We start from the raw sequence: 15,467 nt of genomic DNA, 5'->3' as shown, positions 1-15,467 counted from the left end.
CTGGGCAGCCACCACCTCTGACCCCACTCTGCCACTTGCTGCACCACCCAACCAAACCCCAAGCCCCAGGCTTCCCCAAACTCCATCAGCAGACAAGTATGCCCAGACACAAAGCCTGGCCTCCCCTCCCAGCTTCAGTTGGGGGCTCAGGGACTTGAGCGAGGCCCGCAGTCCTTTGTCAAAAGTCTGCTCCCCCTTGCGGGGTGCAGAGAAGCCGAGCAGGCTGGGGGAGGGCCGAGGGGCGGAAACAGGGTTGGGAGCTGCCAGTGCATCTGCTGCTGGCCAGCAGAGAAGGGACAGACACCTCACACAGGAGGGGGGCCAGCCCAGGCAGAGTCCTCTTGCCACAGCTGGCTGTGTTGGAGCTGTAGCCAGCAGTGCTGTCTCTTGCTCAGCGAGAGGCCCGAAGCTAAGCTGTGCCCCTCTTTGCACTTTACTCCCCGAGAAGGACCAGAGCTGGAGCCCTGGGTGTGTGGGGGCATCTCTGATGGCCTTGGGGATGGGACTCCCGTCTCAATACTCCAGGGGGTGAGGGGCCGGCCTGGGCTCTGCTGAAGGGTTGTCCGTGCTGGGTGTGTGGGGATACCGGGCACGGAAAACCCACACCTAGCCCTTCAGGGGATGAAAGGAAGGGAAGGGAAAGCAGGAACAACAGCAACTCTCAGGCACAACTAGCGGGAAAGGAGGCAGCCCAGCGGGCCCCCACAGCCCCTCCCAAGAGACAGCTGACAGTCACGACAGCCAGCGAGCACACCACGTGGAGCCCATGCGTTGGCAGGAGGATGCAGACACCTTAGGTGTGGGGTGTGTGCGTTACCTACAAACTAACACCGTTCAGCACGTGATGGGGGCCTGGCAGACAAGTTCATGTCCCAGCTGGTCCCCCAGAGGCCAGGAGCACAGACGGACACACGTGGAGCTTGGGTGGGGAGCGGCCCCACGAATGCCAGTGATTTTTACAGCTTTTTCCTTCCTTTAGTTTTTTTTGTTTTTTTTTTTTTTCATTTCATCTGATGTCAATTTTTTTTGTGGTTGTCGTCGTCATCTTGTTTTTTTTTTTTGTTTTTTTTTTTTTTTAAACAAATCACATCTGGTCTTGTTTTTCTGCAGACACAGGCACCAGGGGAGGGAACGAGGCAGACACAAACATGCGACAGGCAGGCCGTGTGCCCGAGGGCAGTCGGGCTCCAAACACCAACTCTGTCCGGCGAAACCAGGGCGCAGCTCTGAAATGGGGCGGGTGGGTCAGCTCCTCAGCAGCCCCCTCTCCCGTCCACCCCCAGGCTCTGCTGTCTGCCACGCGGCACTGCAGAGAGGGTTAAAGTCCAGAAAAGGGCCCACTCGGGAGAGGGGTTCAAGGTGCCCAACCCAATTACTACTATCCCTGTAAAACTGGGCTCTGGGCTCTGGGCCCGCTGCACCCGCCACCTGGGGAACTCCCATCTGGGGCTCTAACAGTCCTCACAAACGGCATAGTGCCCAGGACTGTGCTGCCTGGGGCCCATCCACCTGCAACCCACCCAGCTCTGGCCAGTGTGGACTGCTCAGGCCCTCATCAGCTCCCCAGTCCTCTGGGGAGGCCCACCACACCCAGCCTGCCGTGGTCCCTAATTTGACATCATTCCTGTGGCCTCACCAGGAAAGCTCAGGGATTTCCCAGGCATGGGCTCTGCCACAGACCCCACTGCTCCCCATCGCCTCCCCAGGCTGCAGCCATTCACACCACCACCACCCCTCTGCCCCAGCTGTCACTTAGCACAGAACACTCACCTTCACTGCAGCGGGGCCACAGGCGCGCCCGAGCAGTGGAAGTGCACGTTCTGCCACTTGCCGTCACGGCGGTGCCACACCCGGGTCTCCTCAGACTGGCTGGTGCGGGGCCGGCCCTGCCCGTCAATGTACTGCGTGAGCCGGATGTAAGCGATGCAGGCGGCGTCCTCTCCGATGACGTGCACGTGCGGGTTCAGGATGGTCGTGTGGATCGGCTTGCTGTTCTTGGCCAGCACTGTAGACAGCAGGCGGGGCGGGGGTCTCGGGTTACTGTGGCTGCTCTGGTGCCCATCTTCCACCCCCACCAGCCTAACCCTTTCCCTCTCTCAACTCCCCTTACTGGGGAGGCTCGGCTCTCCTGGGAGCAGCACGGGCCCCTCCAAGAGTGGGATTCTGGGGGCTGGGTATGGCCTCTGGCGGGTGAGAGGTGGCTGGCCAACCCTGGGCACAGAGGGGACAGGGCTTCCATAGGCAGCCACCATGCTGTCCCTGGGAGGGGCCGAGAGGCTCTCCTGGGGGCACCGCCCCCTCATGCCCACCCGGGCTCCCTCACTCACGGTTCTCGAAGTAGAATCTGTGGAAGTCCATCCCTTCAACCAGGTTGCCCAGTGCTTCAGGCTCAAACGAGGTCAGCCCTGGGTCACAGATTTTCCTGGGGGCCAAATCCAAGTGAGGAGGGGCCCCGTGGACCCCTGACTCTGAGCAGGCCCCCCCAAGGGTCCCACATCCTTGTCCTGCACAGCCCCCCCCCAGCCCCAGGGACTCACGCGTAGGCCTCAAAGTCACCGTTGTTGACGGCCTCGATGAGCTGCTCCGTGGTCTTAATGATCTCCTGCTTCCGGGCTGTGGGGAGACATGGCCAGGTGACCACTGGGTGCTGGCCCATTCCCCCCGGACCCCTCCACACAACCCAGGGGAGGGCCTGGGGGAGCTCGAGCTGCATCCACGCTGTGTTCCTGCCGCTATTCGCAGAAGAGATCCTCTCGCCCGCCCCCCCTCCATCACCAGTGGCTTCTTCATTTTCAAGTGCAACAGCCTCCATCTTATTTTTCTTAACTAAAGTATTTTTGAAGAACAGAAATATTCTATCCACATTACAAAATGCCTGGAAAATGCAGAAAGAGGAAAAATCCCCACAATCCACTTGGAGGTCACCTCCTGGCCCCACGTGCTGTCCGCCGCAGTCTCCCTCCTGCCCTCCCGTGAGCCAGCCCCGGGGCCCACCAGGCCTGGCCCTGCGCTTCCCTGCAGCTTCCCAGCCCCACCCTCCTCCCAAGCCTTGGGTTCTTAGTGCTTCCTTCACCCAGCAGCTCTGGTGAGGGGGCTACTGAGTGCAGGCACCAGGCGAGAAGGCAGAGACCTGCCTCAAAGGAGGAGCTGTCAGCAAGGCCACGCGGAGGCTGGGAAGGAGGAAGCAGCAGGGGGTGGCCAGGTGCAATGTAGGCTACAGGGTTCCCCAGAGCGATGACCAGGGCTGTCCCCGCAGAAGGAAGAGTGAGCGTGGTCTCTTGTTCCCCGCTTTTCTCATAGGAGCTGCATCCTGCTGGCTTCACCTGCTTACAGTCCGGGGCCCACATGCTACTCCTGCAGACACCCCTGTTGCCCTGCACCCCCATGCCCAGGCTTCTCCCGGGCGCCTGCCTGCGGCTCCTGCCTGCTCCCCTCGGATGCCAACAGGCCCCCCAGCCATGCTGGTCCTCACTGGCCTCCGGGGCGCTCACTGGCAGCCTGCATTGCTGCTTTAACTACAGCTTATTTTCATTGTAAAAGATTTTAAATGTATGGAAGACGTGGAGAGAATAATAGAACCCACACTCTACGGATTCAAATCTTAACACTTTCCTATTTGCTTTAGACGCATTTTTAAAGAAATAAAGCACCGCACATGTAGTTTGAAGATGCCTGTGTTCTCCTCAATCTTGCCTCATTCACTCTCCTCAGGCAGAACTACTGTCCTGAGTGAGGTCCCTAGCCACATCTGCGAGGATATATACGCAGGCATGCACATACATGCACACTCACACATAGAACACACATGCACACGCACGCTCACCTATACACATGAGTAACAGTGGTTTCTCAAAGTAATTCGTCCATGGAAAAAACTCAAACCCCCAGAAGTGCACCGGAAGCAAGTTCCTGGGAACTCTCCCTGTGGGGAAAGTCTCTGCACTCCCAGCACTGCGCTCCGTGACCCTCAGGCTGCTGCAGGCCGCACCCGGGACACCTGCCCTCAAATAGCTGCCCGCCCTGCAGGACACCATTTTCACCAAGAAGGCAGGCCCTGTGGTGACGTTTCCACTCTTCAGCTGTGAGTGCTGCCTCCAACAGTCACATACATGTGACCTGTCTGTGGTCTAAATTCCCAGAGGAGGGAATTCTTTTTTTTTTTTTTTTGAGATGGAGTCTAACTCTGTCACCCGGGCTGGAGTGCAGTGGCATGATCTCGGCTCACTGCAGTCTCTGACTCCCAGGTTCAAGCGATTCTCCTGCCTCAGCCTCCCAAGTAGCTGGAACTACAGGTGCACACCACCATACCCAGCTAATTTTTTTTGTGTGTGTATTTTTAGTGGAGATGAGGTTTCGCCAGGTTGGCCAGGCTGGTCTCAAACTCCTGACCTCAAGTGATCTGCCCACCTAGGCCTCCCAAAGTGCTGGGATTACAGGTGTGAGCCACTGTGCCCAGCCAGAAGAGGGAATTCTAAGCACGCCCTGTGGTGGGGTTGCCTTTATCTCTCCCGCCTCTGGGAGCTCACACCACCAGGGAGCCCACCTGGCAGGTGGACTGAGTCCACAAAGGAGGCGCCACATGCCCAGGTGTGCCTCATGCATGTGTGTGGGGCGCTGCCTGGGAACACCTGTGCTACACCTGTCTGCTCTGGGGCCTCATGTCCCCTGCTGCACAGTGACAGCAGGAGGAGCCCGATGGCACCTGAGGAGTGGGGTGTACACATGTTCACATATGTGATCACATGCATGTGTGTACACGTGATTGTGCGTTCATGTGCGTGTATGGAAACATGCACATGAGCAGGACGGTGTGCAGGTGAAGCTCATACATATGCATGAGCACCTGTGTGTGCATGTGTGTGTGCAGTGCCTGTGAATGTGCACGTGTCGTGTGTGCCTGTGTTGTGTGGCGTGGGCACATGTGCACTCGTGGGTTGTCCCTATCTGGAAAGGCCCTTGCTCCTGACCCAGCTGTACTTCTGCTGCCAGCCTGTCTCCCTTTCTTGCCTAACTTTCATCTAGACCATGTCATGGATGGTCCTCAGGACAGTCTTGCTACACAAGCCCAGTTCCCACCCACCTGGTGGACCCTAGAAAGCTGGCCTCTAGGAAGGTAGGCTGCAGGATCCAGAAGCCCCTTCCCCTCCAGTTCCTGCTGCAGCCACCACGAGTCCCATTCCTGCCCCATTCCACCTGCCCAGCTCTAGGAAGGCACAGAGCTCTGTCCCAACACATGCTGTGGCTGTTCCTGTCCTTGCCCCTGGGCCCCAGGACAGTAGCATATGACACTTGAGGGCCCGCCTCCGCCCCCGCCCCCGCCCCCGCCCCCGCCCCCGCTGCTACGTTCCTGCCTCCTCTCCACCCTCTGCCTGGCACCTGCCTCTCCCCCGCCTCATGCCTCCACTTTCACCTGTCCTTTCCTGGAGGTAGCCCCAAGCTTCAGGTCTGACCTCTCTTCCACCTGTAGCCAGTCCTTCCAACAGCCCCCAAGCCAGGCCCCACTAGGCTGCCTGGCTCTGCCCTCCTTGCACCAAGAGAGAAGTCTGGTGTCCACATGTCCCAAACACCTCCTGTCACTTAGTTAACCCCCCTTTCTAACGTACACAGAGAGCTGCCCCTCCCACTCCACAAGGGTTCTCAGGCGCACAGCAGCAGGCAGCTGGAATGGAGAAGAGAATGACATTATGTCATTTGGTTTCCAGTCTGCTTTGGTTCTATAGTCACCTTACACTAATGGTAAGTGAAACTAACCTTCCGTTTAATGAAGTAATATGCAGTGCTTTTAAACAAATTGTAATTAAAATGGGAGTTGATGTGAAGAGAAAGCGTAAAGTAAACAGAAGAGGAGATGCACAGTCAGAGTTCCAATCAAGAGTGGTAACCATGCTGAAGTATGGGAAGCAGGTCCGTCGTGAGATCCACCCATCCATTCCACAGAGGGGAAACCTAGGCTGCCCCTGCCCTGCAAAATGGCGCTGCCCAGACCCCAGCTTGACCCAGCCCCCACTCTGCCTCCCCACATAGCACATAGGAGCTTTTGTGTCCTTGATATCCAGGCCCCTGAAGAAGGGCATGATCCCTGATGGAGGGAAAGGAGTGGTGCCCAACATGAAGGGGTGCCCGGGTGGGGAAACCTGCTGGCTGAGGACAAGCTGTCCTGGCAGTTCCAGGGACAAAGGGGAGGTGGTGGGCAGGGTCTGGCATTGGAGGGGTCTGCACGAGCCAAGAGCCTCTGCAAGTCAGGCCTTCCAGGTGCCCCGACATGAACAGGAGCCTTTGCATTGCCTGTGGCTCTCTTGGGGTGAGGCAACAGATCCAGGCAGGCTTAATGCGTCCAGGTGGGGTCACAGCAGGTTCTCATCCTGGCCTGGACTCCTGGGACTCCAGGCTGGCCCCAACCCCATCTCTCAGAGCCAGAGGTGGCTTCGGGAGGGAGGGCAGCTGGCCAGGGATCAGGCTGGATTGTGTATAATCCGAGATTAGAGAGCGTGGGTGGGGAGGAGACGGGGCCTGAGGCGGGCCGTGGGCACCTGCCCTATTTACACAGCTGGTGGGTGCCTTCTGGATAAAGGAAGTGGAAAGGAGGGAGAAAGCTGGCCACCTGCCACCTGGGCCCAGGTGCCCTCAGGGCAGTACCCAGACTCTTCCTTTCCCTGAGTTCCCGGAACATCTCACCCACCCCTTTCCCAGCCCTGCCCAGCCCCTCCCAGGAGGGCCACACGAATCTCCATCCTGCCCTGCTCACAGCTCCTTCCTGCAGCCCCCACCTCCCCAGCCAAGCTCAGGGAAGACTGGAGGGGCAGGTCTGTGCTGTGGCCCCTGAAGGTGAGCCTGGACACGGAGCCCCGAGCTGGCCACTCCACACCCACCCTGGGCCCTGTCCTCAGAGGACTCACCCCAGATACTGCACAGACCTTGAGGGCAGGCTGCAGTCCTGGGCTGGGGTCATGCCAACCTGATGGGGTGACCTTCCAGGCAGGCTCCTTTGGGCACACCCCTCCACTTCTGCAAGGGCAGCAAGCCCCTTAAAATCAGATGAGCTGCTGTAGAAGTGGCAGGTGTGGGGGGTTCTGACCACTCCCAGAGGCTCTGCTGTGCACCCACTCCAGCTGCACGGCGGCCCCTCCCCATGCCTCCCTCCTTGAGTTCTGGTCGCCCAGGCACCCCGACCCTATCAGCATCAAGAACCTGGCTTCTCCCCTCAGCTGCTTGCCTCTGATCTCCTCAGTTAACCCCCGCTGGGGGTCCTCAGCCAACCACAGAAGCTCTGGGGGTGAGTATCCCTCCAGGGGCTGCCCCCTGCCCTCTCGGGCACCCAGGGTGGATCCAGTGCCCCTTTGAGCCTGCAGCCTGCATCCCCCTCCTCAGGCCGCTGCTCCTGTGGGTTCACTCTCCCCACACCCCTCTGCCCTGGCTGCCTGCAGCAGTCCCCAGGCCCAGCCTGCAGAGGGGATGGGGGCACGCAGACCCCACCTGTCCCTCAAGTACTTACCTAGCCACTGCCCTGCCATGCCGAGCCCTTGGCCCAGCAGCCTCTTCTCTAAAAGTATCTCCACACCACCCCCAGCCTGGTGTCTCCCCACAGGTGGGGGTGGCAGCAGCCCTGGGATGTCATCCATCCCCGTAAGTGATACTGCGGGTAGTCGGCAGACAGACGGGGAGGTGGCCCAGCCTGGCTCCTCCCTGGCCGGGGAGGCTGCCCAGCCTGTGCTTCCTGTCCCGCCCGCTCTGTTTCAGCCTGGCCCCAGCTGCCCCCCAGATCCGCACCTCCCGATCCCCATCTGCTCCCTGCTGTCTGGACTTGGACAGCTCTAATGCTAGAGCGTCTCAGGCCGGGACTGACACTTTTCTGCCCCTGCCCAGCAGGTCCACCTTGACCCAAGCCAGCAGCTCCTGGCGTGCTGGCCCTTGCCACACGTGCGGACCCTTTGCCACCCATTCCCCTCCCATCAGGAGAAAGCTGTGGACCTCAGGGTCACGAGTGCTGGGATCGGCGACAAACCTGCTCTTTCGGACACTCTTCCTACACACACGTGTCATACACACTTCATAACCATAACCTCCATTTTCTGAAAGCCAATGGCACCTTCATGTGCTTCGAAGCAATTCCCTGGGATCCAGCAGAGGGATCCTGTGCCCCGCCCTCCCCCGCAAGCTGGCCCTTCCCAGAGCACCATTGCCAGGCTCGCACGCCCCGAGCCCCTCCCGGCAGCCGCTGCCAGGGCCACTCAAGGTGCTACTTACACGGGGTGGGCAGGGGGCCAGGGATAGTCGGAAATGGGCAAGGCGGGGTCCCCACTGGCGAGGGGCCCTCGGCTTCTGGGGTCCCTGAGCCCCTCCTCACAGAGTTCAGGATGTCAGAGATCCTGGGGGCTGGGGCGGAACAGACAAGACGTGAAGACAAGGCAGGCACGGGGGGCACGCAGGAGAGAAACCATGGGCAGACAGCCAAGCCAGAGATTGAGGGGCACACAGGCAGACGTGGGGGATGGGGCACAAGGGGACAGAGGGGAGGGAGGGAAGATGGGGGGTGTGGGGGAAGATGGTGGACCTGGGCCAACAGAGGGGATATAGGGGACAGAAGGGGATGTGAGGGACAGAGGGGAGCTTGGGGGACAGAGAGGGAAACGGGAAATGGAGGAGACGTGGGGGACAGAGGGGAACGTGGGGGACAGAGGGGCATGTGCGGGGACAGAGGGGGTGTAGGGGATGGGGGTGCATGAGGGGACCAAGGTGGGTGTGAAGGACAGAGGGGGTGTGGGGGACAGAGGGGGGTGTGGAAGACAGAGGAGGGGGTGTGGGGGACAGAGGAGGGTATGGGGGACAGACGGGGAAATGGAAGACGGGGTGTGGGGGACAGAAGGGGGTGTGGGGGACAGAGGGGGGCGTGGGGGATGGGGGTGGAGGACAGAGGAGGGTGTGGGAGACAGAGGGGGATGTGGGGGACAGAGGGAGTGTGGGGGACAGAGGAGGGTCTGGGGGACAGAGGGAGAGTCTGGGGGACAGAGGGGGTATGGGGGACAGAGGGGGTGTGGGGGACAGAGGGGGTGTGGGGGATAGAAGGGGGTATGGGGGACAGAGGGGGGCATGGGGGGCAGGGGGGTGGAGGACAGCAGAGGGTGTGGGGGACAGAGGGGGGTGTGGGGGACAGAGGGAGTGTGGGGGACAGAGGAGGGTCTGGGGGACAGAGGGAGAGTGTGGGGGACAGAGGGGGTATGGGGGACAGAGGGGGTGTGGGGGACAGAGGGGGTGTGGGGGACAGAAGGGGGTGTGGAAGACAGAGGGGGTGTGGGGGACAGGAGGGGGTGTGGAAGACAGAGGGGGTGTGGGGGACAGAGGGGGTATGGGGGACAGAGGGGGGCATGGGGGGCAGGGGGGTGGAGGACAGCGGAGGGTGTGGGGGACAGAGGGGGGTGTGGGAGACAGAGGGGTGTGTGGGGGACAGAGGAGGGCGTGAAGGGACCAAGGTGGGTGTGGGGGACAGAGGGGTGTGTGGGGGACAGAGGAGGGTGTGGGGGATACAGGAGGGTGTGGGGGATACAGGAGGGTGTGGGGGATACAGGAGGGTGTGGGGGATACAGGAGGGTGTGGGGGACAGAAGGGATTGTGGGGGACAGAGGGGTGTGTGGGGGACACACGAGGGTGTGGGGGACAGAAGGGGGTGTGGGGGACAGAGGGAGAATGTGAGGGGCAGAGCAGAGTTTGGGGAGGAAAATGGAAACGAAGGAAAGAGGGGAATTTGGGGGACAGAGGGGGATGTAGGGATAGAGGGGGGACTTAGGGGGACGTGGAGAGGTTGTAGGCTGACCGAGGGGGATATGGGAGGACAGAGGGAGACGGGGGACAGAGGGTGCTGCTGCGGACAGCGTGTGCGTGGAGAGGAGGCTGCAGGAGTGAAGGGCAGATGCTCTGGCTGTCGGGTGGCGTGGGCTGAAGCTGCTGGGGGCAGAGGGCACCCTCCAGGGAGAGGCTGCTGGCCAGCAAGAAGCTATCAGGTAAGTGGCCCTTGAGGAACGCTGGGCAGGCTTACAGGGAGAGGCGGGAGTCACGGGTGTTACAGAGGAGACCTGGCCTGGCCCCATGAGGACAGCCCAGGTCAGCGGAGGCCAGGCTTATGATTCTCCGTAATATCCCCTTGTTGGTGAGCTCCAGAGACCCTGGCTGGGGTTCTAGTTTTGGCACCTTCCTCAGCCCCCTAGACTGAGGAAGGGTGCTCAGGGGTTGGGGTCACATCAGGAACCAGGGTGGCCCTGAGTGCAGGCTCCTGGGCACCATGGGCAGGGCCCCTGGGTGGGTGTGAAGTCTGTGGGGCTGGGACAGTGATCAGCAGGAGGGCCTAGGGGCATGGGGGGCCTCAGAGGGGCCAGGGCTGCCCGGGGCTGGGACAGACCCTTCTGAGAGGGGCCTGGGGCTGGACATCGAACGGGGAGTGGCAGTGGGAGCAGGAGCCGTGGAGGGGTCTGGGCCCCTGAGGGAGAAGCCAGGAGCTGCCCTGCTGGTTAGCGTGGGAGCCCACAGGAAGCCCCGCCAGGGCAGGACGCCAGGCTGCGGCGCCGGGGCAGGGTAGCTGGGCCGTGCACGCAGGTGGGAAGCTGCTGAGCGCCGGCCATTCGCAGGGAGCTGTCCGGCAGCAGAGGCAGCAGGCCTGGGGGCCACTACTTACACGGGGAGGGCAAGGGGCCTAGGAGAGCCGGAGACAGGCAGGGCGGGGGCCCCACTGAGAGGGGGCCCTCGGCTTCTGGGGTTCCTGAGCCCCTTCTCACAGAGTTCAGGATGTCAGAGATCCTGGTGGCTGGGGTGGAACAGATGAGTCGTGAACATGAGGCAGACAGACATACCAGGCGGCGGCAAGGCGGAGGAGGCCAGTAGGAGGGGTCCCGTGTTCTAGACCCCTCAGGCCCTGAATCAGAGCCTGACTCAATAGCAAAGAGCCCCGCCGCCCGCAAGCTGAGGTGGAGTGAGGCCTGCACCGACCCTGAAGACTGGAATTGAGGCCCGAGCCTCCGGGACCTCCCATCCTGCCCAGTGGCCTGGAGCAGAAAAGTGGTCCAGGGCCCTCCTCACAAAGAGGTGGGGCTCGATGGGCTGGGGCCACCCTGGAAAGCCCCAGTGAGGGATTGTGGGGTGATGAGGCTGGAGCCAAGGTCCACGCTCAGCCTGCCCTCGGCTCTGGAGTGGCCCCTCTAGGGGGTTGCCAGCCCTCCAACATGACCCCCACAGCAGCAGGGCCCAGGCTACTTACATGGGGCTGGCAGGGGGCTAAAGGGAGCCGGAGATGGGCAGGGCAGGGGCCCCTCGGCTTCTGGGGCTCCCAAGCCCCTCCTCACTGAGCTCAGGATGTCGGGGACCCTGGGGGCTGAGGCGGAACAGGTGAGGCAGGCAGGTGGGTGGGGCGCCCACAGGAAAAGAAGGCAACTGGAGAAGGACAGGGGGAGGCCAGAAGGGAGGGAGGGGGTGACAGCTGGATACCTGGGGCTCCTGGGGTGGAGGTGGGGTGGCCACCCTATGGGGGTCCTGGGCCTGTGGTGGCCACAGCAGGTATGTGAAGGCCGAAGGAGCCAACACGGGGCCGGTGCCAGAGCCAGAGCCAGCAGAGGCCAGGGCACCACAGGCCAGTGCAGGCTGGCGCAGAGTCAGAGGCCACCCTGCCACCCTAGTGCTGTGACCACCCCTGGCCAGAGCCAGCAGAGGCCAGGCGCACGGAGATGGAGTGACAGTCATTGTAGGGGCATGATGGCCACTGAGCCTGCCTGGACTCTGTGCCAGCCTCAGGGCAGCCTGGCAAGGCTTCTTTCTGCACAGGGTGGGGTGGGGGGTGTCTGCCTCTACCTTGAGAGGCTGCTCGGGCTCAGATCTGAGCCACAACTGCTGGCTTCTGGTTGTCTTCTCTTCTCCCCTGCAGGATCCAGGCTGGGCCCCCCTCCCAGGTCCCCTCCCTCACTGCTCAGCACCCCACCCAGCTGAGGGTGATGGCAGAACCTCTGGACAGCCTTCATGCTGTTGCCTTTGGGGCCTGTTCCAGGCTGCAGGGGAATCACACAAACACCCACTCTCCGGCATCCAGGGCCCAAAGTCCTGTGCTCATCTCTGCTCAGGGACAGTGTCATAGCTGGGTAGGGCAGGCAGGAGCAAGGCTATGCTTTGGACAGGTGAGAAGTTTTCTCCCCTAAACTGGCAGAGTGGCTGACACTTTTTGGGCACCAGGGTAGCCCTGAGAACAGCGTAAGGCTTATTACATGACTGTGTGAGCGATGAGGGTCAGGAGGCCCCACGTGGGTGGTCTGGAGGCGGCAGACTCCATGGAGCATGCCCCAGTGCCTGGTGTCCTGGGGGCCTCTTGGGGAACACACAAGACATTGGCCTGGGTGAGCAAGGGAGGGGGCCCTGGAATCTGTGGTGCAGAAGCCCACCGCAGCAGGACACTCCTGGCTCAGCAAAGGCAAACACGGACACACTCACCCAGCTGCCCGGCCACTTGACAAGTGCATGCTAGACAGAAATGCAAGCTTAAGGAGCTTTAAGACAAGGACAGCATCTTGGAACAAATTCTACCCATGGGCCTGTTTCCCCGTGAGGGTCCTGGTGTGGAGAACCTGCCTCCGTGCAAAGCCGTGGCTTCCTCACTTGGATGCGGTGACTGAGACTGCCCGGCTGCCGGTCATCTCTGCCACGCTTCCCACCCTCTGGGCAGGCCTGACACCCAGGCTTGGAGCGGGATTGCAGCTACAGGGCCCCTGAGCCCCTCAACACACGCACAAACCAGGCGTCGCAGGAGAGCTGACCCTGCCCAAGTCCCACCCACCTCTAAGAGCAGCCCAGCAATGCCAAGGCCGCTGGGGGGCAAGGACTCAAGTGCAGGTACCTTTAGCGTCTTCATCCTCTATGGTGGTGTTGGCACTGTCAGAAGACTCCTGAGGAAACACGGGAGGCAGCGGGTCAGGATGCGGCCAAGGATAGGTGGGACGTGGCTGAGGGCAGGTGGAAAGGGCTGGGCCTGTGTCAGCACCAGCCCAGGCTCTGAAGCTGATCTCTGCCTCGGCTGCTTCCACAGGGCTTAAAGGCCAGGGGCTCAGGGAACATGCCCTCTGGCGGCTGCAGGGCCCCAGCTCTGTGGACCTCATGCGGCAGTGACCGGAGAAGACATCCAGTTCTGTGCTGGTCCCTGGGAGGGCACCCCTCACCAGGGCACATTCTCACGGCAGCTGGCACAGGCTGGCGCAGAGTCCGAGGCTGGCCCTGCCACCCTAGTGCTGTGGCCACCCTGCATCCCCGACACATGAGGGCTCCACTTCTCCCAGCAAGATGAGCCTGGCAGAGAGACTGGTATGCTCAGCCGACTCTTTAACAAGAGAGGAAAACGGGCTTTTTGAAATTCCAAGACGTAAAACACAACAGGACTGGCTGGTTCCAATGAAGCAGCAGCCGGTGTCATCCAAAATACAGGGTGAGGCATTCCCAGGAGCTCTGCAGGTCTGCACAGGGCTCCAGGAACCTTGGCCTGGCCCCAGGCAGAGCACTCCTGTCGCCCACATTCCCTCAGGGCACCTGCCCCTCCAGGACTGGACGTCTAGTCAGGCCCCGGCCTCACCTCTCAGGTGGCCTTAGAGGGCAGAGGTGGCCCCAGACTCTCCCACCCTGCTCCAGGGCTGCTGCCCTTCAAAAGACCATCCCCCAGGTCCCCAGGAGGCCTGCTCTGCTCCTCAGAGGAAACATCTTACAAGGTCCCTGGGGGACAGCCCCCTGGTCTGGACACTGCCTGGACACTGCTCGGAGGCCCTAGACCAGAACTACGGGTCTTTCGGTGCAGGGTCAGAGTTCATCATAGCCCAGAAGGTTGTTTAGGGGTCCTGCAGAGAGCATGACCCACCCCAGACACACACGGGCCCCAGGGGCACCCATCTCCAGCTGCCAGGTGGAGAGAATGCCCAGGCCCTGGTGCCTAGCACCATGGGTGCCCCTTGGACCCCCTGGTCCCTGCCATGGAGAAAGATGTCTTCTGATGATGGGCTGGGTGGTGGCACTGGCCAGAAGGAAGTGGGGGTCCCCACAGAGGCACTCTGGGGGCTCTGTAAGGAGCCCAGGCCTAGGTGGGAGCTGGGCTGGAGGGCCGTGTTGGGTGTAGCGGCGCTGTTTTGGAAGTCCTGGAAACGGCTTGGCTGCTGGCCCCATCCCTCCCACCACCCCAGAGAGCCAGCCCCTTCCCTGGCCCCAGAGTGATGATGCCAATGTGATGGGAGCTGATGGCCAGAGCAGAGAGGGGAGCAGAGGAGGGAGGGTCTGCTCAGCAGGAAGCACTGGGGGCCGCGTGAGGGAGGTGGGGTGGAGGACAGCCAGGAGGGTCAAGGATGCAGCTCCTGAGATGCAGGCCCTGCTCCAGACCTCAGGAAGCCCTACAGCCTGTGGTAGGTGGGACACGCGGAGCCCTGGTCTGAGAGTGTTGGCCACATGGGGACCGGGCGCAACTGTGCCAAGCACCTCCAGGGGCGCGCCTGGGGCCTGAGCCAGTCTGTCCTGTTGTTGCCCACGAAGACGGACTGGGGCCCTACCATACTGCGGGGAGGGGCGGCCAGGGCCATGGGACATCTGCCCTCCACTCTGGCACAAATGCTGCCCCAGACCTCTCTCCTGGCCCGGAGGCTCCTGCCTGGGGAAAGCGGGAGGAGGAAAAGAGGGCAGTACCTTAATCCCGTCCACTGGGTTATGGATGACGGTGGTTTGAGGCTCCTACAGAAGAAGGAAGACACAGAGGAAGGAAAGAGAGGGAAAGTGAGAAGAGGAGGAAGCAGAGACCACCAGGAGGGGAACAGGGAGACAGAGGAGGTGTGGGTGGCCAGAGCCTGCAAGAAAGAAGTGCAGAGCAGAGTGGGGGACAGGGATGGAGGCGGCGTGGAGCAGCTGGGGAGGAGCCTGGGTCAGCCGGCAGGGATGGAACGGACAGGAGCTCTGTCCAGGCTGGCGGAGGTGCTGCTGTCCAGGGTGGGAGATGGACTGCGTGGGGCCCCGACAAGCTGCACAATGTGTGTGGGAGCCAGAGAAGCCAGGCTCGGTCTTGAGGGGTTCTCCCCACCCTTTACTGCCTGAACCCGTGCCCCAGCATGGTGGGGGGCACAGGTTTGAAGATGTCATGGGGGTGGGGGTGGCACATGGGATGGACAGGGTCCGAGATGGGGCTGGCTGTGAGGCTGGCACGTGGGCCTCCCTGGCCACTGGAAGGCCCTAGGTAGGCTGCACCAGGCCACCCTCCAGCCACGGCCTGGCTGCTCTGAGCAGCTCGCCCCTCCCAGGACCGCTCTCCTCTCCTGGGTCTCAAGGTGGCCATTTGGCAAACCCAGTATTCCCGTGGGCAGTCTGGGGCTGGCTCCCGAAGCCTGGCCTGGGGTTCTCAGGGGACACCAAGCCTGCTTGCAGCAAATCTGGGGACCTACGGGCCAGCAAGCCCCAAAGCTCTTAAGACAGCTGAAGAGACA

The 15,467-nt window shown here is 61.7% G+C and overlaps 2 protein-coding genes across 13 annotated transcripts in view; one reads left to right on the top strand and one right to left on the bottom strand.

The window, feature by feature from the left end:
- Positions 1-15,467, bottom strand: part of CAMK2B (calcium/calmodulin dependent protein kinase II beta) — a 110,329-nt gene that overhangs the window by 1,141 nt on the left and 93,721 nt on the right. For 3 of the 12 annotated variants that reach the window (XM_054494740.2, XM_054494735.2, XM_054494741.2), the window contains 6 exons: positions 14,680-14,724; positions 12,863-12,911; positions 2,538-2,613; positions 2,328-2,422; positions 1,771-2,005; positions 1,047-1,226 (listed from right to left, as the gene is read on the bottom strand). In XM_054494740.2, coding sequence (XP_054350715.1) covers positions 1,773-2,005; positions 2,328-2,422; positions 2,538-2,613; positions 12,863-12,911; positions 14,680-14,724 — 498 coding nt within the window. In that variant the 3' untranslated portion in view covers positions 1,047-1,226; positions 1,771-1,772. Of the gene's footprint in view, positions 1-1,046; positions 1,307-1,770; positions 2,006-2,327; positions 2,423-2,537; positions 2,614-8,244; positions 8,374-10,663; positions 10,793-11,242; positions 11,357-12,862; positions 12,912-14,679; positions 14,725-15,467 lie in introns of those variants that run through there. The other 9 variants (XM_054494745.2, XM_054494738.2, XM_054494746.2 and 6 more) reach the window with 6 other exon arrangements.
- Positions 10,688-15,467, top strand: part of OGDH (oxoglutarate dehydrogenase) — a 481,583-nt gene continuing 476,803 nt past the window's right edge. The window contains exon 1 of the mRNA XM_063667354.1: positions 10,688-10,700. The gene's annotated coding sequence lies outside the window, so the exon portion shown is untranslated. The remainder of the gene's footprint in view (positions 10,701-15,467) is intronic.

This window comes from Pongo pygmaeus, chromosome 6 (genome assembly GCF_028885625.2).
Source record: "Pongo pygmaeus isolate AG05252 chromosome 6, NHGRI_mPonPyg2-v2.0_pri, whole genome shotgun sequence".
NCBI lineage: Eukaryota > Metazoa > Chordata > Mammalia > Primates > Hominidae > Pongo > Pongo pygmaeus.
Note: the sequence above shows the minus strand (reverse complement) of the source record. Positions and strands in the feature narration are given on the sequence as shown.